This window comes from Calonectris borealis, chromosome 2, assembly GCF_964195595.1.
Source record: "Calonectris borealis chromosome 2, bCalBor7.hap1.2, whole genome shotgun sequence".
Lineage (NCBI taxonomy): Eukaryota > Metazoa > Chordata > Aves > Procellariiformes > Procellariidae > Calonectris > Calonectris borealis.
In genome coordinates this window covers 171,106,545-171,127,973 of record NC_134313.1, presented here as the reverse complement: position 1 = coordinate 171,127,973, position 21,429 = coordinate 171,106,545, and the positions used below count along the sequence as shown (strand labels likewise).

General features: G+C 66.0%; 1 protein-coding gene across 1 annotated transcript; it reads right to left on the bottom strand.

Moving 5' to 3' along the window:
- Positions 1–353: 353 nt before the first annotated feature.
- AOC1 (amine oxidase copper containing 1) lies at positions 354–5,111 on the bottom strand. The gene is made up of 5 exons (XM_075140831.1): positions 5,076–5,111; positions 2,250–3,821; positions 1,666–1,954; positions 913–1,045; positions 354–786 (listed from the first exon to the last, which is right to left on the bottom strand). The coding sequence occupies exons 2-5, from the start codon at positions 3,808–3,810 to the stop codon at positions 508–510; spliced, it is 2,262 nt and encodes a 753-aa protein (XP_074996932.1). The 5' UTR covers positions 3,811–3,821; positions 5,076–5,111; the 3' UTR covers positions 354–507.
- Positions 5,112–21,429: the final 16,318 nt, after the last annotated feature.

Genomic DNA, 21,429 nt, shown 5'->3' with positions numbered 1-21,429 from the left:
GTTTCACCCAGCCCTGCATGTCGCCTTCCGCGGTAGGTGCCCCCCGCCCCCAATAAACCGGACAGACCCCCCGGCTCTGTGTGCGGCTGCGCTGCGGGACCGGGCCACGGCAGAGCCGTGCCACCGCGGCTCGCGGGACGGGAAGGGACAGGGGTGACGCCAGCACCCGTCCCACGTGGGCCGTGGCCCCAGGGGGTGCAAAGGCCGGGGGAAGGGTGCACCTTGAACGGCGGCGTCATTAAATAGTGCAAGAGCTGATCGGCGAGGCAGGGCACTCCCTGTGCCCGCACCAGCTCCGGTGCCCGCGGCGGTGCCAGGGCTGCCGCACAGCCCAGGCAGAGACGGAGCCGGAGGAGGTTGCATCGCCTTTACTGAGCCTGGGACGTGGCACGGCACGGCACGGCACGGCCCGGCATGGCACAGCACGGGCCACGCCTCGGTGTCCCCGTGGCCGCCCCTGTCCCGCACGGCACAGGGTGCCCGGGGCCCCGCCGGCCCGGGGGCAGGTCACTCCTGCCGGTAGGTGCCGTTGTAGGTGAAGGGCCCCGGGGCGACGCAGGGGCCGGGGCTGGCGGGCGTCCAGCGCTGGATCTCCAGCCGGGAGAAGGTGGGGGCGTCCAGCGGCCGGACAATGACGGGGCTGCGCGAGGCCACCGAGGGGTCCTCGTCGAAGAAGTTGAAGGGGCGCAGGAAGAAGCCGACGGCGTTGCCGGGGGTGGCCGTGTTGGGGATGTCCTCGGCGTGCGGGACGTGCAGGAAGCCGACGGTCACCCAGGCCACCAGGTCCTGCGCGGGCAGGGGACCATGGCCGTCGGCAGGGCATGCAGCACAGTGGACCCCCCCAGGACCCTCCCAGCTGCGATGCCCCCCTCCCAGCTCTGTCCCCGCCACCCCGTGTCCCCAGGCTGTCACCTGGTCCTCGATGGTCTCGTTGTTGTGGAGGAAGCCCTCGAAGCTGACCAGGGGCTCCCAGGGGTTGTTCTGGGTGTAGATGCTGCTGCTGGTGGGCTCGTTCTCGTGGTGCCGCGTCACGGCCAGGTGATACCTGCGAGGGACAGGGTCAGGATCGGGCCCATCGTCGGGGGCAGGGAGCAGACCCACGTGTGTGGGTGCTGGGGCGGGGGGAGGACCCATCTCCCACCCCTGCCCGGGGTCCCCCAGCTGTGCCTCCCACTGCCCACCCGCGCGGGGGGGATGTGGGGCTGGTGGGAGGCGAGGGGTCCCGGAGGGCTCGCCGGCTCCGGGGGGGCTCGGCGTGGCAGCCGGCACTGGTGAGGCCACCGGCCGCACCCCTGCTGTGCCAGGCCAGGGGGCCGGGTCCCCCTCAGCCGCAGTGCTCACAGCTGGGACCCGGTGCCCCTTGGGCAGATGCCACCGCCTGCGCCGGGGTGCTACAGCAGGAACGGGGGTGTCTCTCCAGGGGTCACCCAGCAGCCAGGGATGGCGGCAGCCCTGACCGTGACCGGCTCAGCCTGCAGAGGGGCTGCCGGGGGGGGTCAGGGAGCCGAGGGCACGAGGTGCCACCAGGAGAAGGTCCCCATGCCGTGACCATGGTGGCTGGGCGATGCTCGGGGCTCGGCACACAGACAGCGGGGCTGGCCGTGCCGGAGCCCACCGGGGCCGTCAGGAGCCACGTCCTCGTGCTGCAGGGAGCCCCCACCCCACCTGCCCCAGGAGACGCCCTTCTCCTCCTGCCAGCCGCGCGGCAGCACCCGCCCGGCGTGGGAGCTCTGCTGGATGCGGTAGCTGCGCGGGTGGCCCCAGCGGTTGCGCTGGTGCGGGTTGTAGAAGAGCAGGTAGCGGGGCAGCGCCTGGCCGAAGGGGAAGGCCGCCTGGCGCTCGCTGCGGCGGGGCTGCCGGTGCAGCCAGGGCTGCACCACGCGGGCGCCCGGGCTCCAGGGGTTGGAGATGTTCTCGAAGCGCACGTCCATCGTCTCGAAGCTGTTGCCGGTGCCTGCAAGCAGAGAGGCCGTGAGCGGCCGTGGGGCCGGGGTGCACCCACATCCTGCAGACGGTTGCCCACCCGGTGGCCCTTGCCCGGGGCACGGGGCTGGGAGCCCACAGAGGTGCCACCCTGGCAGGGGGTCATCTTCAGAGGGTTCGGGCGGTGCCCAGATGGCAACGCTCCCCTGGGGATGAGGCTCCTGAGCCCCCGGTGTGGGGTCCGGTCCCACCTCCCCGCACCCTCCCCAGAGCCGGGGGGCCGGCCGCGGGAGCAGGGGAGGCCCCGGGGCGGCGGGGGGCTGCACCTGCGATGTCCAGGTCCACCTTGTAGTGCACCAGGTGGGTGTGGAGGTTGCCCAGGAGGTGGCTGTGGACGCGGCTGCCATAGCGCCGGCCCTGCGGCGTGTAGAAGGTGCCGTGGATGAAGCCGGTGGCGTGGACCTTGGCCTCCATCACGCCGTTGGGGTAGAGGAGGAAGTCCCAGATGTAGTCGTAGTTGTAGACGGTGGAGGTGGTGCGCAGGACCAGCGCCTGCCCCTCCAGGCCGGCGTAGAAGTGGAACCCCCCCTGGTAGTCGCTGTCGAAGTGGCGGCGGAGCGGGACACCGGTGGGCAGCTCGAAGATGCAGATGGCGCTGGAGAAGCGCACCGGCCCGTCGGCGTCGTAGAGGTGGTGGGCGTCCAGGTAGGTGGCCGCCTCGGGGCAGTCGATGCCGCGGGCCAGCTCGTAGGAGCTGGAGCCCATGCCCCAGCCGGCGTCCATGTACTTGGTCTGCATGGCGGCCGGCGTGTGGCCCCCGTAGAAGGCGATGGCCTCCTGCACGCTGACCTCGTAGGCCAGGCGCTCGCCGTTGAAGCGCAGGTCGAAGAGCTGGAGGCCGGCGGAGGAGCGCAGGCGGAAAGCCAGGCTCCAGCCCCCGTACTCCAGCTGGTTGCCCCGCAGCCAGTACCGCTGGCCCTGGGGCTCGCACACCTTGGCCCCGTGCACCTCGGTGGGGGTGCCGGTGGCAAAGTGCCCGCGGGGCTCGTAGCTGGAGAAGAGCTGCTGGAACGGGGGCTCGGCCAGGCGGGCCACCGCCAGCGTCCCCCGCTCGTAGCGCTCGGCCAGCTCCTGCGGGCTGGAGAAGTACTGCCCGTTGTACCAGAGCTGCTGCACCGCCCAGCGCCGCGGGTCGGGGTCCCGGTGGTCCACCAGCACCTCCAGCCCCACCGGGTGCAGGAAGAAGCCCTCCACGAAGCGCTGCAGCACCAGCCAGCTGCGGCGCTCACCGGGCGCCAGCCCCCGCGGCGCGATGTCCGAGAAGGTCAGGCAGCGCTGGGAGCAGTTGTGGTACCAGAAGCCGGTGGAGTCGCGCAGCAGCCGGTAGAGCGGCTCCATCGCCTCCGCCAGCGTGCGGTGCAGCAGCTCGTACTCCAGCTGGGTCATGGGCCGGGCGGCGAAGGGGACGGTGCGGCCCCCCTTGAAGCGCAGCGGCCGATAGAAGCTGGGCCGGGGCAGGGGCCCCACGGCAAATTCGGTGACGTTGGGCTCCGCCTGGCCCCCGAAGAAGACGACGGCCCGAGCCTGGCGCCGGGGCCGGGGGCCGCCCTGGTCCAGGTAGCGCAGGGCCAGCCGCTTCTTGGGGGGCAGCAGCTCCACCAGGAAGAGGCTGTTCTTGGCCAGGGGCCCCCCACGGCTCGGGGACAGCCCCAGCTCCGGGCGGCTCATCAGGAAGGTCCGCACGGCCCGCAGCTCCGCCGGAGACAGGTCGGCGAAGATGGAGGCCTTGTCCGGAGGCGGTGCGGTGGGGCCGGGGCTGGGACCGGGGCTGGGGCCGGCTGTGACGCCCAGCACGGCCAGCGCCCAGGAGAGCCGGAGCAGCCACATCCTTGGGGGACCTGGGGGCAGAGGGAGCGGTCGGCCGCGGGGCCGTGTCCCTGCCTGCAGCCGGCCGTGACCGACACTGTCCCCTGGGACGGGGAATCGGCGATCCCCCCTCTCCGCAGCAGCCTTCGGTGCAGACCTGGCGCTCACCCCACGGCCCTTCCCCACCGGCAGCCGCTGACAGCGCCGGCATCCCGGCAAAACGTGGCACGGGCACCGCGGGATGACAACAGCACTTGCGAGCGGCTGCTGCTGCAAAGTCCGCCCCGTCCTGCCGTCCTGCCTTGCAACACCACGCCAGCAAGGCAGGCAGCGCGCTGCGCCATGCCACACCGTGCCGTGCCGTGCCGTGCCGTGCCGTCTCTCCCATCCTAGGGGAGCGTGAATCCCGTTGGGTGCTGAGCACCAGTCCCATGGGAGCGCCCAGCCCCCGGGAGGGAGCTGTCAGGGTGCTGGGGGTCCAGCTGCAGGCACGGTCCCCCCAGTTGAGGGGTTCCCGCTGCCAGCCCGAGCCTGGGGGGCTGTGCTGGAGCCCGGCCCGGTGGGGGCCCGGCCAGCCCCGCAGCGGCAGGTAGCGGGAGAGGAGCAGGGGGGACCGGGCTGGCCGCAGTAGCAGGGGACCGGCTCAGCTCAGGGCGTGATGGCCTCATCCACCCGGCACCCCCACCCAGCGCCCACTGCTCCCGCAGGCTGTGGGGTGCTAGAGGCGACGGGCGTGCGGTGGCACCCATCACGGGGGCTGCGCAGCCCCCTCTGACCCAGCCCTGCAGGGGGCTCGTGCCAGCAGACGGGACCGACCCAAAGCGGGAGCTTTGGCCTGGGGGGACGCTGGCTCGTGGGGCCGGGGGGCTTTTGGGGCTGGGGGGCTTTTGGGGTGGGGAGGGGGCCTGTGCTGCGTGGGGACGGACTGCGGGGCTCATCTCCCGTCGGCAGGACGGAGGCACAACCAAAACCCCGAGGGTGCCCCCGCCCCACTCAGGGGTCCTGCTGCGGGGCTGCTCCCCACGGAGCCCGGCCGGCCGCCCCCGGAGCCCCCTGCGTGGCGCTGGGGCCGCCCCGGCGCCCCAAAGCACGCGCACGATGCGGCTGCCGGGCAGGGTGCCAGGGGGGCAGGAGAGCTCTGCACCCACCCCAGGGCGGCTGCTGGACCCCGACCCGGAGCCAAGCACCCCACTGGGGCGGACGAGCCGGGACCCTCGCCTCCCCAAGGAGCTGCCCCCCCCTTGCAGGCAGTAGCCCCCGGCCCCCCTCCTCCGCCCCCCACTCACCTGCCCACGCTCCGGGCACCTGCCTGCGCAGCGGCTGCCCACTCTCTGCCCCGGCCCCGCCGCCCCGGGGGGGCCGACACCCCCCCCTCCTCCGCCCCCCCCGCACTGCCCGGGCCGGGGGCCAGCCCCTGCCCGGGGTCAAGGCTGCTGCCGGCGGGGCCCGGCCCCCCCGCTCCGCCACACCCCGGGGGGCTGCGGGCCCCCCCCGGCACGGGTTTCCCACGCCCTCCCCTTTCCCCCGGGGGATGCGACCCCCGCTCCGCCGCCCCGCACCTGCGCGCTCCCGCCGCCGCTCGCCGCCGCGCTCCCGCCCGACACGCCCACGCGTGGGGGGGCCGGGGAGGGGCCCCACGCGGGAGGGGGGGGCGGGGAGGGGCCCCGCGCCCCACAGGGGGTGTGGGAGGGGGGAGCGATCCCCCCCTTCGCATCCTCGAGCCGGGCACCGGGTGGGCGCGCAACCCACGCGCCGTGACAGTGGTGGGCGGTGTGGGGGCTCCTTCGGGACGCATCCCGCGGACCCCCCACCCCCCTCGCTTGGGGCTGGGTGTGAAGTAGTGTGGGGGGGTACTGCCCCGCTCCGCCTCCCACCCCGCGCGTGGGGCTGCACGCCCGGCCCCCCCGCGGGTTAATGAACACCCGGCAGCCACGCAGGCTCCGTCCGCCTCCCCGTGGCCGCCCGGTCGTTGGCCCCCCACCCCCCACTCCGGGGGCTCCGCTCTTTATGGCCTCGCTGCGATCAAACTCCAGGGACGAGGCGAGATAACAGCCGGGACAAACCCACGCGGGACCACGGACACACAAAGGGGCCGGGGGGGTGCGGGGGGGTGCGGGGGAGCCTCAGGCGCTCCCCCGCACCCCCCCGCACCCTCCCCCGGCCCCAAAAAGCGCAGAAGCCCCAAATGTCCCCCCCACCGTGTCCATCCCCCAGATGTGCCTCCCCTCGGTGGACATCCCGCGTGGGAAGTGGGTCGACCGGACACCCCCGCCCCCGGTGCCCCAGGAAGGTCTCCATGAGGGTCCTCCCCTGTGCCCCGCGGAGCCTGGGGGGGGCTGGAGGCTCTCCTGGGCGGGGGGGGGAGGAGGAGGAGGAGGCGGTGCCCTCCCCCGGCCGGGCGCTCTGTTCGTCGCCGGGTTAATGATTGCCGGGGTCCGGCGGGTCCCGCTCCCCGGCCGTGCCCGCCCCCGGGACCTGCCCGCTCGGTGCCGCTGCCCCCGGGGAGGTGACACCCCCCCCAGCCGGGACACCCCGTCCCGCTGCTCCCCAAGCCGGGGCTGCCACTGCCGGGAGCGGGGCTGGGCAGGGGTGGGAAGAGGGGTGGGGGTCTGCAGGGTGGGGGTCTGCGGGGGTGGGGGCTTTGCTGGGGTGGGGGCTTTGCTGGCGTGGGGGTCTGCAGGGGTGGGGGTCTGCAGGGGGACGCTCTGCAGGGTGGGGGCTCTGCAGGGGCAGCACCGGGGCTGGGGAAGCCCCTGGGTGCGGCGGTGCCGTGCCGTGCAGAGGGACAAGGACAGAGGGGGGGAGGACGCCGGGGGCCCGGAGCTCTCCCAGCTCCGGCCGGGGGTCGCGCAGTCAGGACAATTCCCAGGGGAAAGGCGGGTGCGTGGATGCGGGGAGATGCCGGAGCGTCCCGGTGGCTGCCTGCGGGCAGGGGGGCGGGTCTGCAGGCGCAGCTCGGTAAATCCAGCGCCGGGGGCCGTCCGGCCGGGAACGCGTGGGCTGGGCGGGGACGGGGGTCCGCAGAAGACCCGGCCGGGCCGAGCGCCGGCGGCGCAGAGCGGAGGGGAGGCTGGAGGGGGGCGACAGCCCGAGTTACGGGGGTGGCGAGCCTGGCTCTGCCGGGGGGCGGTGCAGGGAAGACGGGGGTCGCAGGGGCGGGGGGCAGCGGCGGCGCTGGGACGGCCCGGGGGAGCAGGGGCCGAGCTGGAGGCGTGGGGGGGCCCAGCCAGGTCCCTCCCTGCAGGGGGGGGCTCTGCTGGGGGGGGGCGTCAGCAGAGGACGGACGGGGGGGCGAGGATCTCCCCAGGGGCCGCTGGCTCCTCGTCGCCTGGTGGCACCCACGGCGCAGAGCACCCACGACACGGCCCGCGCGGCCCCAGCACCCACACGTGGCGTTCGCCGATCCCTGCCGGGCGGGGGGACGGGGGCTGCCGGGGGGCTCAGCCACGCGGCCCCGGGGACAAGGGGCGCGATGCGGGGTTTGCCTCACCCCTGCCCCGGGGCAGGAGTGCCGGCACGCCGCCGGGCCCCCGGCTCCCGCAGGGAGACAGCCGGGGGGAACGGGTTTTGAGTGAGAACTGGGGAGAAAAGGGCAAAACTGGACGTGTGATGAAGCGGGGGGAGCCGGCCCCCGGCCCCCAGCGCCCTTGTGCCTCCTGCCCCCAAGCTCTGCCCCGCCGGGCACCCCAGCCCCCCCGGCCGCCCAGGAGGTGCCGGGGCCCGGGTCCATCCCGCTCCTGCTCCGGGAGCCTGGCGGGTGCCCTGGGGTGCTGGGGCTGCCGCACCTGGAGGTGCCGACAGACAGACAGATGGACAGGCTCTGCCATGCCAGACGTGGCCAGGCCGCGGCCGCAGCTCCTGCCCCAGCGAGGAGATGCCCAGCCCGGGTCCAGCCGTCCCGACCAGCCCCCTCCCTCACCGCGGCCACCCAACCACCGCTCCCTGCCCTGATACGGACGGGGGAGGCGAGGGAGCGGGGTCCGGCCCCGGAGCTGGGATCAGGTGCTGTGGGAGACCTTGGGACCCGTCCCTGGAGCATCCCCCCTGCTCCCCGGGGCCACCCCCAGCCTGAAGCCTGGCAGGGCTGTGCGGGGGGAGCGAGCCCCAGGCTGCGGCACAGCCGGGGATGAGCCATGCTCCGAGGAGCCTCCATGCCCGCAATTCCCCTGGGGCCTGCAGCAGCTGCGGCAAACGATGCTGCTGCCGCGGCTGTTTCCGACCCTGTGCACCCTCTGAGCCCTGCAAAATTAAATGTTTGGGTGTTCAAGATGTGGGTGGTCCCAGAGGACTGGAGGCTTGCCAACGTGACGCCCATCTACAAGAAGGGCCAGAGGGAAGATCCGGGGAACTACAGGCCGGTCAGCCTGACCTCGGTGCCGGGGAAGATCATGGAGCGGTTCGTTTTGAGGGCGCTCACGAGCCATGTCCGGGACAACCAGGGGATCAGGCCCAGCCAGCACGGGTTCATGGAAGGCAGGTCCTGCCTGACCAACCTGATCTCCTTCTATGACCAGGTGACCCGCCTCGTGGATGAGGGAAAGGCAGTGGATGTGGTCTACCTGGACTTCAGTAAGGCCTTTGACACTGTCTCCCACAGCATCTCCTGGAGAAGCTGGCGGCTCACGGCTCAGACAGGTCCACTCTTCGCTGGGTAAAAAACTGGCTGGACGGCCGGGCCCAGAGAGTTGTGGTGAACAGAGTTAAATCCAGTTGGCGGCCGGTCACGAGCGGTGTTCCCCAGGGCTCAGTGCTGGGGCCGGTCCTGTTCAATCTCTTTATCAACGATCTGGACGAGGGGATCGAGTGCTCCCTCAGCCAGTTCGCAGACCACACCGAGCTGGGCGGGAGTGTTGATCTGCTGGAGGGCAGGAAGGCTCTGCAGAGGGACCTGGACAGGCTGGGTCGATGGCCGAGGCCAATGTATGAGGTTCAACAAGGCCAAGTGCCGGGTCCTGCACTTGGGCCACAACAACCCCAGGCAACGCTGCAGGCTTGGGGAAGAGTGGCTGGGAAGTGCCCGGAGGAAAAGGACCTGGGGTGCTGGTCGACAGCGGCTGAACATGAGCCGGCCGTGTGCCCAGGTGGCCAAGAAGGCCAACGGCATCCTGGCCTGTATCAGAACTGGTGTGGCCAGCAGGAGCAGGGAGGTGATCGTGCCCCTGTACTGGGCACTGGTGAGGCCGCACCTCGAATCCTGTGTTCAGTTCTGGGCCCCTCACCGCAAGAAGGACATGGAGGTGCTGGAGCGTGTCCAGAGGAGGGCAACGAAGCTGGTGAAGGGCCTGGAGCACAAGTCTGATGGGGAGCGGCTGAGGGAACTGGGGGTGTTCAGCCTGGAGAAGAGGAGGTGAGGGGAGACCTCATCGCTCTCCACAACTCCCTGAAAGGAGGTTGTAGCCAGGTGGGGGTCGGTCTCTTCTCCCAAGGAACAAGCGATAGGACGAGAAGAAACGGCCTCAAGTTGCGCCAGGGGAGGTTTAGATTGGACATTAGGAACAATTTCTTCACCCAAAGGGTTGCCAAGCCTTGGAACAGGCTGCCCAGGGCAGTGGTGGGGACACCATCCCTGGAGGTATTTAAAAGATGTGTAGATGTGGTGCTTAGGGACATGGTGTAGTGGGCATGGTGGTATTGGGCTGACGGTTGGACTCGATGATCTTAGAGGTCTTTTCCAACCTCAATGATTCTGTGATTCTATGATTTCCTGTTCCATGGCTACAAAACCCATATTTTTTGCCGGCCCATATTTAGGCTTCCTCGGGGCAGCGTCAGCTCAGCGCTCGCTGGAAGCTGCCTTGAATAAGCAAAAACATTCCCCCGGCATCTGCTCCCACGGGGCGGTTCTGGCACTCACGCCCTGGCTGGGGCCGTTTTGTGATCTCCTACGGGTTTTACAGCTGGCCGAAGTGACGGGGATGACGGCTGCCACCGACTGCCTGTCCCTTCCCTGCCACGTTCCCCACGGAAATTCCCGCCCCCCCGGGCAGGTCCAGGGATGCTCCATGGGGTTGGATCCCGTGGGGACACGCTTTGCCAAGCGGCTGCACCCACGGGTGCAGAGCCAGCGTGGGACACGCTCGGTGACGCCTCGCGCCTGCTGTCCCCAGGGAGGGGGCTCCGGGCCACTGGGCCTTCAGGAGCCGGCGCTTTCCTCTTGGCGCACAGCGGAATTGCAGGGAAAAGCTGAGAAACCGCCTGCGTTTGCGGGAGCGAAGCCCGCGTGCCTAAGTGGGAGCTGCAGAGCCGACCCCTGCAGCGGAGCAGCGTCTGCAGGCGAGGTCTGGCAGAGCGCAGGAGCAGGAGCAGGAGGGCGATGCCTGGAGCCGGGCAGCCTTTGCCTCGGAGGGGCGACGGGGCTCGGCGGAGCTCGTGTCAGCACGGCCGCGTGTCGGCCCTCGCCGGTGGGAAATGAGGAGGGGTCTGCGGGGTCAGCCAGGGCCAGGCTCGGAGGGGACCCCCCTCACCGAGGGATGCTGAGGGAAGCAGCTCCTCCTTCTTCGCCCCCCTCCATCCAGGGAACATGAACCTTGGCTGTGCCGGATGTGCTTAAACACCGTCTCCCCCCCGCGCTGTCCTGGCCTAGCCGGCGGCAGCCGCCAGAGCCCGGGGGTGCTCCCCACGGGGTCTTGGTGGCCACGTCCCTCCAGGGTCCTGCTGGCCCCTGCAGCTCTGCTGTCAGAGGGGTCCATCCCGGAGCAGGCCCCCGAGCTGGGAAGAGCCGCAGGGGGTTCGGCCGGACGCCTGCAGCCCCCCCCGCGGAGCGGGCATCGGGAGCGTCGGAGGACGCAGCGGTTCGGCCCACGAGCTGCCGCGGGGCTTTACGCCGCGTGGCTGTGCCGGGATTGCTGCCCTAAAGGCTGAGCAGGGAAAGCCGTCACGTCGAGATAATCCGTCACGGAGATAATCGCACCGTGCACCGCCCGTCCTGCCCTCCCCGAGCCAGGGAGCTTCTCCGGGGGCGATGGGCGCCATGGGCAGGAGGAGGGCCAGCTCCGGCACGGCACGAACGTGCGGCTCTGGGAACGCCCGGGGTTTGGCGTGCCGGGACGGGGGGAGCGATGGCGCAGGGGTGGGGGCAGGGGCCACGGGCTGCCCCGAGTGCTGCGGCGCCCGTGGGGTGTTGGTGGACAGGGGATGCTGTCCCGGAGGGGGCTCGCTCCCACTCGCCCCCTCCCCAGGGCCCTGCAGGCCCCCCACAGCAGGGCCAGGGCTCGTTTTGGGTGCGTTTGCCCCGTTTGCCCTCCGCAGCCGGGCGGGAGCCGGCACGGCCCGGGGAGGAACCCGGCGGGGAGGGGTTTCCCCCACCGGTGACGGTCCCCCCGGGCGCTGGACGGGGACCTCTCCCCGCGGGGCCACCCCGAGCCGCTGGGCCGGCGCCGTGGGGGCACCGTCAGCCCCTCCCGCGGGGCCGTGACACCCTGCCCCGCTCCCCCCGGGGGTGGGGGGCCCCGGGGGTCTCCCCAAAGCCCGGGGGGGCACAACCCCGTGGCAATGCCTGTCCCCCCTACACCCCGTCCCCATGGCAACGCCTCCCCTACCCCCCCAACCCCACAGCCACACCCCGTCCCCATGGCAAAGTGTCCCTGACCCCCCCCATCCCCACGGCTACACCCCGTCCCCATGGCAACGCCTTCCCCCACCCCCGTCCCCATGGCAACGCCTCTCCACACCACCGCACCCTCCACGCCTCTCCTTCCCGCACTGTTCCCATGGCAACGCCTCCCTTAGCCCCGCCCTCCCACGCCCCCCACGGCAACGCCCCTTCGCGCCTCTGTCGCCATAGCAACCCCCACCGCACCCCGCGGGGGCGGGGCGCTCTGGGGCGCGCGCACGCGCGGGCGGCCCGGCAGGGGTCGCGAGGCCGCCGCTCTGTGGTCGGCTAGAGCGGCTGCTGTCGCCATGGCAGCGCCGTCCGGCCGGGAGGACCGGCCTGCGGCCGCCGGGCGCTGCGTTACCCCCAGCCCGGCCGCCGCTCTCCCCTCCCCGGGCCTCCGCAGGCCGGCCCCGCCGCGGGTGGTTGCCGTCCCGGGGCGCTCCCCTCGGGCTGGAGCCCGGCCAGTACCGGCACCGCCAGCCCGGGCCCCTGCGGTGGACAGCAGGGCCCTGCCGTGCGGGCGAGGCCCAGCAGGGCCTGGGCTGGGCTGGGCTGGGCTGGCGGGGCCGGCCTGCTGCCCCCCCGCCAGCCTGCGGGAGGGGTCTGAGGGCCGGGTGGGTACGGCCTGGCGGCCTCGGGAGCGTTGGCAGGGTCCGCAGACCCCGCTGAGGGCAGAGGGGGGTGGGGGAGGCTCTACGCGGCGGTGAGGGGCGTGAGGGCTCAGGAACCAGCCGCGGGTCGGACCTCGGTCAGAAGGGGGAACCTCCTCACGCCTGGCTGAAGCCTTGGAAGGAGCCGTTTCAGACGTGCCCGTGCGTGCTCCCGGTGCTTGTGCGAGAAGGGTCCCGGAGGACGTGCGCTGTCCTCTGCATGACCGCGGTCATCGCATTCTACAGGGGAGGTTTATGGGGCTCTCTGCAGGATCGCCGTAGCCATGGCCTCGGGGAAGGTCAGGGGTGTCTCTCAAGAAAACGTACTGCAAGTCCAGCGAAGCTCGCTGTTTTGGGGGAGTAAGAGCTCTTCAAAAGCCAGAGCTCCAAAAGACACAAAGGGACGTGGCGGGCAGGCCAGGTGCCATCACAGGTGACACAGAAGGGCACAAGGACCTTTTAGAAGCAGAATAGTTTCACCAGCTGTGGATGCAGAGCGGCAGGCTGACTCGGTGAGTACATGGCAGTTCCCCAGTGGGAGTTTGAAGCACATCTCGGCAGCAACAGAAGCTCTCCCTAAACCTACTTGGCAGTTAAAAGCATTATATTTGGCATTTTATTGGTCATACCGAGCCAAAGCTGTGGTTGTAGAGCGCTTCAGCAGCATTTTAGAATCTGAGATGCTGAGACCGCGATCTCTTGTGTGACCCTGATGTGCTCCCGGAGCACGGGAGCGTTTACCATCGCAGCTCCTGCAGAGCCGTATGCTCCAGCTGCTGGGTTATAAACTCGGCCTCGCTGAGGATTTGGAAAACTGTTCTAGTTTTAAAAGGAAAATTCCTCTGTTTCTATAAAAGGAAACCACATGAGGATGTCTGGAATCAAAGGAGCCTTTGAAACAAAACTTCTGAGCGGGTGTTTATGTTTCATAGCGGATTAAGTTATCAGCCACATGCAGAGTGTGGTGCAGGTGATAAATGGCCGTGGGAGAGCGGAGGTCAGTGCTTCCTCTTGCCCTGAAGAGCGACAAAAAGGGGCAGCAACCGGGGCAGAGCTCGCGGCGTTGAAGAAACTGCTGCTGCCAAAGAAGAGGCGAGAGGAAAGCGAGTACTAAGGAAATGGCTGGATAAACTCGATAGCTCTGTGGAGCTGCTCAAGGCTGCGGAGGTTAGAGAGTCTGCTGCGGCAGGGGGGTCTGCTCCTGCAGGTTTTATGCTGCAGAAACGGGCTGGGGCGAGGTTGCACAGAGCAGCAAGGCGTATTTTACAGTGCAGCTGGTTAACTGTTCAGAGCCTCCACACACAGTCTGAGGAGACACGTGATGGGGTAGTCTGTGTCTTCAGCGTCTCCTGGATCAGCGGGGGGGTAGGAAGAGTATCTTGTGACCCCCCCCTCGTGCTCCTACGCTGTCCCTCAGCAGCTCGTCCTCACCTTCGGGCGTGGCGGGCATAAGCGTCCTTTCCAGACGTATCCCAGAACGCTCACCTGCAGGAGCTTTTCCGTGCCCTGTTATGGCATGTCCCACCGGGGAAAGGATGAGAGAATTCGGCACTGTTGGACGTGCCAAGCTGCGTTAATTCCGTTAGTGAAGAGCACGGCAATGCCGTTATCACGACAGTGAGGGTGAACCAGATGAACACCTCTCATTCTGTTTTTTAAGGTGCCAATCTCAAAACCTTCGTGTTCATAGGGGATATGTGTTCTGGTGGTGGCAAGAATTGGGGACATCCTCCCTGTGCTGGAGCCTAGGATAGACCTGGCCTTTGGGATAACCCGGTCCTCTGGAGGTGGCGGCAGCAGTTCCGCAGCCTCTGAAAGGCCATCCCTTTTAAAGAAGGAGGCTGGAGATACCGAAACACTCTGCAAAAGCAGCTGCTCACAATATTGCCAGAGGTGCATTGGACACATCTCTGGTTTTCCATAAGGTGAGATTACAGATAACTCGCTTCTGCATCGTTATTAGCCTGCAGTGAGGTTCTCGCCTCTGAACACATCGCTCTCCTCTTGACCCTGAGTTTTGAAATTGCTTCACCTGGTGGCCCCCGTTCCTTGCTGGAACAGGCAGGCGATCTTCCTCCACCCTCTCCAGCTGCTTGTGACTTAGCAGAGCTCCTTCACCTTCCTGATGACTTCTTCCCCGAAGCTGAAGCCTCCCAGCCGGCTGTTCCTCGTGTGGAAGCTGTTCCAGCTGATCCCTTTTAGGAGAAGGGGCCCAGAAGTGCTTGCCCTGCTGAAGGATTGAGTGGGCACGGAGCGAAACGGTGGGGCAGGGGCATTCTCTCTTGTTCTCCTCTGTCTCAGGTGACTCCTGACATCTGCGTTGGCTTTTGACCTCTTCTCATCTTTTGTGCCTTTGGCCTGTCTCCGAGGCATGCCCCGACTGCTGCTCACCGATTAAGACGGGGCAGGGAGCAGTCGTACGTTTCCTAAGGGTTTTGCCAGCTGACTTACGCGTGGCCGTGCACGGGGGCTCTGACAACGTGATAAACCAGAGAAGAAACGTGCTGTGTGGCTTCCTGTGAATACGCATGCCACCCTCTTCCCTCGTGGGAGATCTCCCTGCAGCGAAAGCTCGTGGATGTCTCCGGAGACCGGCTTCGTGTCAGCCAGCTGCCCCCGGGGCCTCTCACCGGTGAGTCAGAGGTGGGTGCCGTCGGCTGGTGAGCACCGGCTGGCAGCGTGCCTGCCTGCGCCCGGAGCGGGCAGGTCCCATCCGAACGGCCACCTCCCGGAGCAGAAGGGTTTATCAGATGTGGCATTTCAAAGTAAACCTCTGCAAGACTTCTGTGGCCTTGAGCCGTCGTCCCACGTTCCCTTTGCTATCGTGGCGAGGACTGCCGTCGGAGCAGGCTGGAGGGGAAGAATGTGTTGTGAAGATTTTTGTTACAAAGGGGCTGGACTGTGGTGCAACTTGTGAAAAGCAAACACAAAGATTTGGACATGTCTGGAAAGTTTCAAACATGTTTCCACAACACTGCTGTGTTTCTTGTGGGACCTTTTGCTGTCATATTTCTTAGCGGAAGACCTGTTTCTTGTTTATGAGAAAAAATTGTTTGCTGTCATCCCCCTCCAAAAGTACAGCAGCCTCCTGGAAACCTTGTACCCGCCAAGCAACAGAAATGGGGTTATTTGTCCTGTCTTACCGAACATCTCTTCTTCCTAAACCATCCCTTTATACCGATCCTCTTTAGACCCGAGCGGCTGCACTTCACTCCTGCTCGGCATGAAACAGGGTTGATTTTCCTTTGCCTTCATCACCTTGCCGTGTACATCAGGTACTTTTAAAGCACGGAGGCGTGAAGCTGAGCTTTACTGTCTCCTTTAACGCTGTCCTTTGGAGCCGATCCCTCTGCTCACGGTGCAGCGCAGTTGCTGCAGTTCTCGGCTCTCCCCCTTCGGAGGAGGGTTTGAATTGCTCCAGCTGGTGCCTTCACACCAGATGCAGTTTTTTTCCGCCTGTTCCATAACTGCAGTCAAAAACCTTGTAATCAAAAGAATAACAAAACACACAATGGCCCCGCAAACTCCCTCATCTCTTCCGCCAGCTGTTTCTTTCTTTTAAGAGAAAATCTTCCATTACTCAGGCCTTTAATGAGTTTATGCTGCTTTTTGGGGCCTGGATTCAGTGTTTCACCAAAGGGATGTTTCCTTTTAAGGCATAGAGGGCTGCTTTGGGAAGGGCAGCTACTAAATCACCCGAGCTGAGCAGCGCCCTTGCTGCTGGAGAAAGCAGGATAAGCAGTTTTAAAAGCCCAACCTTCCTCCCCTGCAAGTGCAGCTTTCCCCTTCAGCTGCCCCAGGCTGTAGCGCGTCGGTTTGCATCCGCAGCTCCTCCGTTTTACAGCACAGACTGATGTCCCCGCTGGAGGGTAGCCCTTGGGTGCGGATACTGCTAAACCTGCCCTTCTCTCTTCCCCCTTCAGACACGAAAAGGACGCGCAGAGCCTCCTGGTTGCATCTCGGTAGCTTCTGGAGAGAGCCTGCGCGCTCCAGGCTGCCTCCGGCCACCTCAGTCCCCGTCTGCAGCTTCCCCAGGTGTCTTCACCTCGGTCCCGTACGCTGGATTTGTGCCGCAGCTCCTCCCCGCTGACAGAGCGTCCTGCAGGCCGTACTGGTGAAGGCTGGCAGCGTGCGAGCTTGCCCCGGGCTGTCTCAGTTTTGTCATTTGTCACTAGCAGAGTCCTTCGTGTCACCTGTGATGACCAGATTGTTTTATTGATTGAGCGTAGCTGGTTACCTCTGAGAGCAAAAGGGTGCTCTGCAGTTCCCAGGGGACGCTGCCCGGCACCGCTGCTTGCAGGGGCTGCCCACGCGCTGTCTTCCAGCTCAACAGAGCCTTCCCTTAGCTTTATCCACGCTGTTTCGGTAAAGTAATGCTTACAGCGGGGGAAACTCCATCCCGAATTCCAGAGGGAATTCCTTTGTATGCACATGAGGTGGAGATTGAACCTTAATAACCCTCTGCCCCCTGCGACTTTATCTATGTCACCAAGGGGTTTTGTCCCTGTCTCCTGTGTCTTTTTAGGGTTTTCTCTGAGCGCAACTGAGTAGTCAAGAGCTACTTCTTTCCACCTGTCCAAGTGTGGGGTTTTTTTTCCTCCGGACTTTGCAGTCTCCAGGGTGAGCCCTTCTACTTCTGTGCAGGCCCTTCCGTCCGACGAGGTGTCCTTGCGACATCAGTGCTTGGCCGATGCCTCAGCATCTCGCCCGCCGGGTGTCGTTTGCCAGCCCCGCGGAGGCTCCCCGCTCTGCCTCGTGGCGTGCACCTACGCCGAGCGGGCGCCGCAGCGCTGCGGTGAGCCCACAACTTCTCCAGCGTGCTCCCGAGCACGAGGAGGTGGCAAATCTGTGTGAGCACGTGGATGTGATGCTCTGTGGCGTCCCTCCAAGATGTGCCCTTTATTCCCTTATTGGTATTCACGTAATGAAATCTCTTCTTCTGGGGAAAGCTAATTACAGAAAGGTTAGTTCAGATCTCGCAGGTGTGGGAGGCAGGGAAGTGTGATTTTCGGCCAAAAATACCCAACAAAGAGTTTTGAAACAACTGAGCGATTTTTCTTCCAATTAATCTATTTTTGTTGCTGATTGTGACACTGTCCTCCTCTTTTTCTTCTCTGGTACCCAGGTGAAGTGGGCACAAGGCTCATACCCCTGTGTGAGACGTGATTTTCTCTATCCCGAGAAGAGGGACTGAGTACCGCTGTGTCCTCCTTACTGCTGTAGCCAGTCCCCCAGGGCGTTGTCCCTTGTCACGGTGACGGAGGTGCTGCCTCCCTGCTGTGTGCACTGTGGTGGGAGCGCAGGGAGGAGGAGACCTTGCAAAGGCTCTGGTCCAGAGGAGGCCACGAAGATGATCAGAAGGCTGGAGCACCTCCCCGATGAGGACAGGCTGAGAGAGTTGGGGTTGTTCAGCCTGGAGAAGAGAAGGCTCTGGGGAGACCTTGTTGCGGCTTTCAATGCTTAAAGGGGGCCTACAAGAAAACTGGAGAGAGACTTTTTACAAGGGCCTGCCGTGATAGGACCAGGGGTAATGGCTTTGAACTGAAAGAGGGTGGATTTAGATTAGATATAAGGAAGAAATTCTTCACTATGCGGGCGGTGAGGCACTGGAACAGGTTGCCCCGAGAAGTTGTGGGTGCCCCATCCCTGGAAGTGTTCAAGGCCAGGTTGGATGGGGCTTTGAGCAACCTGGTCTGGTGGAAGGTGTCCCTGCCCATGACACGGGGTGGACTTTAAGGTCCCTTCCAACCCAAACTATTCTATGATTCTATGATTAACCCTGGCAATGCCAAAATAATACGAATGGGGAGCAATTTGTCATGAAAAATTTTTGAGTGATCATGAAGGCTTTTGTTGTTTGGGTTTTTTTTTCCCACAGATCAGGAGACTTCTCTGCTGGGAAGTCCTAGTGGATATTGTTGCTGGGATGAGATGTGTTCTACAGAGAAACAGTGTCGGTGCTTCCAGCATCCCTGGGCACCAGCTGCGTTGGTGACTGGATTTTCTTAGGGAAAGCTGGAAGCTCGCTGCAGGAAGGCCTCCCCGTGCCCCGCTGGCCCTCGGGGTGGCTGCCCTCCCTATCTGGGTCTGGTAGAGAGGGCTGTGCGGCAACCCTGGAAAATGGGAGGGGTATTGCAGGGAAAGCTAACGATGGGACCGTTTGCCAACTGCAACGTCACTGTCCATCTTTGATCCCCTCTGGGAATGTTTGACCGATCTAGTTTTTGTGTAACGGCGGTTGCTTGGTACGGCAGCTGCTGTAGGGACGGAGGTGCACGCCTCTGCCCCGGCAGCTGCCTGGGGGAGATGTGGGATCCGCCGGGGCCCTGAGGATGCGAACCAGCGTGCAGACACGAGGGTCGGGCGCTAGAGAGGGTCTGTGCATCGCCTGCTGTCTCAGGAGCATCCCCTTTCCGAGGCAGGCCTCTGCTGCCGTGCCCTGGTCCGTCCTGCGCAGGACGCGAGCCTGCCTCGGCGTCCGACAGACCAGAGCAGCCCCAGCTCCTCCCTGAGCTCGGCAGCCTTACCTGCCCCGTCCCTCCGACCTCCCGCAGACGGATTTCTCCTCCCAGCCGGCACCGCTGCAGGCACCAGCCTGGTGACGGTCTGTTTTTTCAGCGTATTAGAAAGTCAGAGGAAATGTCCTTTCCAGACCTCAACCCCGTCACCTGGAAGAGCCTGCGGGTCCTTCTGGGCGACAAAATGGCTGTCCAGAGACCTCGCTCCACGCGCACCAGGCTATGCCTTTGGGCGAGCCACGTCCAGCCTCTCCTTTTCCTTCAGTGCTTGGTTCACGGTGAAGTAATCGCCGTAATTTTTAGCCCTAAGGAAGTGTAGACCCAGAAATCTGTGTCCTTAAGGGTATTAAGAGGAGGATGATGGACGCTCTTCCGTGTCTTAAACTCTCCTGGCCCTTCCAGCTCTGGACTCATTCCAGAAATATAATTGGAAAAATGTCTCCCAGCCTCACGTATTCATTCCGAATGGCAAAGAAAGAAGAAAGTGAGTTTTGGACTTTTCATGATTTTTTGAGTCATAAAGCACAAACGAGCGTTCACATCTGAGCGAGCCCCCTTTCGCGGTCCTGTGCTCCCCGGCCCTCCCCGGCCCCTCCGCGTGTGACCGGCTCTTGGCCTGGTTACCCGCGGCCGAACCACGTGTACGCCCGGCACGTTGCGGGACGGCGGCACAACTAGGGCATCCCAAAAAAAACCACCTGGGGCCACGGCGTGTGTCGCGCTCGGGGGTGGCACAGAAACCGGCAAGAGGGGAAGTGTCTGTGTAATAACCGGCGTAAATCACCAGCGGCCCCCCCGAGCGCTGGCCTGGAAATGCTCCTGCCGCGCCGCTGCGGTGCTGAGCGCCGGCTTCTCCTGATCCGACTGCCCCAGTTCCTCCTGAAGCTTTCTCGCCCTGCCTAACAGCTCCGGGGGTCACGAGCAGATGGGGAGACAGGAGGCTGCCTGCAAACCCGAGGGGGGTTTGCTCCTTCTCGATGATATCATACAAGTGTGAACGCTTGCAAGATGTCTCTTCATGCTTGATGCAATCCTTCTGGCTGCTGGGTCTTAAATTCCTCGTACCCCCAGTGCGCTGAAGCAGCCTGGCCTGCTTGCTAGAAACTGAGGAAAAAAAAAATCCCCAATTCGCGCCTTCGGGACGCCCGTGTGGAGAAGAGCGGAGGTCGACACGCGCGGTGCAGGCCGCGGCTGGAGGAACGGGGTTTCCAGGCTGCAGCACGTCTGCCGGCCCTCGGGAAGCTCCCGTTCCCCCGGGAGCGGAGCGCGGGGCGGCGGGTGTGACCTAGGGCAGCGTGTGGACCGCGGACCCCGGGGAGGAGGGGAGCCGGAGCGGTTCTGTACATCGTGGTGGCGGTGCGGCGTGCCGCAGTCCCACGCGAGCACGGCTGTTATAACCAGCGCCCCACCGTTCGATGATCGACGGGGGCTCTGGACCCCCGCGGGGCTACAGGGTGGCAGGGGGGCACCTCTGGCTGTCACACTCCGGGCGTCTCTGGAAGGGGCTGCCCACCTTTCCCGGGTCTCTCTAAGCACCCGTCTGCAGGCAAGGAGGCTTCGGGGGCACTGGGGGTCAGTGCCCAGTGGGGTGCAGCCCGTCCCCGCTCCACTGCTGCTGCCCACCCGGTGCCCTCCTCTGGCTGCCTGTGCCCGGCGGCACTGCCACGCTCTGTGTCCCAGGGGGTCCCTTCCTCCAGCGCTGGCCTGTGTTTGCGGTGGCCCCCGGAGATGCTCCTCTGCTCCAGCAGCACAGGACGGGGGCTCCCCTGCGGTGGCCCGGGACTGAGGGCCCCCCGCCTGTCTGTCTGTCCGTGCCCTGGTCAGTGTGTCCAGCCCTGCCACGCTGCTCTGCCAACTTGGGAGTCCAGGGGGTCCCGGGCACCGTGGGGTGGGGGCCCTGCCCAGGCTGTGCCAGGAGCCCCGCGGTAGAGGCAGCCGGTGCCAATGTGGGCAGCGCCTGGCACCGGGCACCGTGGGACAGGGCTCTGCGGCAGCGCGGGCACGGGGCCCGTGGGGAGGAGCATGCCGAGGCACGTCCCTCGGGGGGATGCCGACTGCCGCAGACCCCCGGGACTCGCCGCGGTGGGAAGAGCCCACCCGGCACCAACCCCTGGTGCGGGTGGACAGCGTGGAGGGGTGCGCCGTGGGCACGGACACCACCATCATCAACGTCAGCGTCGGCCAGGAGTCATCACCATCCCACCTGGTCACCGCTGTTCGTCCAGGAGGCCACGGCCACGAGGTCCTGCTGGTGGCTGCAGCGTGGATCGGGCTATGCTGGGGGTGGCTGTGGGGCTGCTCCGTACGGACTGGGCCATACTGGGCCATTCTGGGGATGGCTGTGGGGCTGCTCCGTACGGACTGGGCCATACTGGGTCATACTGGGGATGGCTGTGGGGCTGCTCCGAACAGACTGGGCCACACTGGGGGTGGCTGTGCGACAAACAGACTGGGCCACACTGGGGCTGCTTCGTACGGACTGGGCCATACTGGGCATACTGGGGGTGGCTGTGGGGCTGGTCCATACGGACTGGGCCATACTGGGCTGGGGCTGGTGTGCATGGTGCTGGGCATCATCCTTTCCTTCGGCCCCGGCCTCTTCGAGACCCTGTCGGCATTCCCCTTCGGGCCGGGGTGCTGGTGAGCATCCCGGCTGTGCGCCCGCAGCCGGCTGCGTGGGGCTGCCCCAGCCCTGCCGGGGGTCCCTGGGGCCGGGCGTTTCTCCCCTGCCAAGGCTGGGCAGCCGCGCTGTCTCCTGCGTGCTGGGCGCATCCCTCCGGTCCTTCCCTCCTGCATCTCGGAGGAGATGGAGGCTCTTCTCCGTGCCCTCCTGCGTCTCCCCTGGCACTGCAGCCCCGGCCAGGCAGGCTTTGTCCCC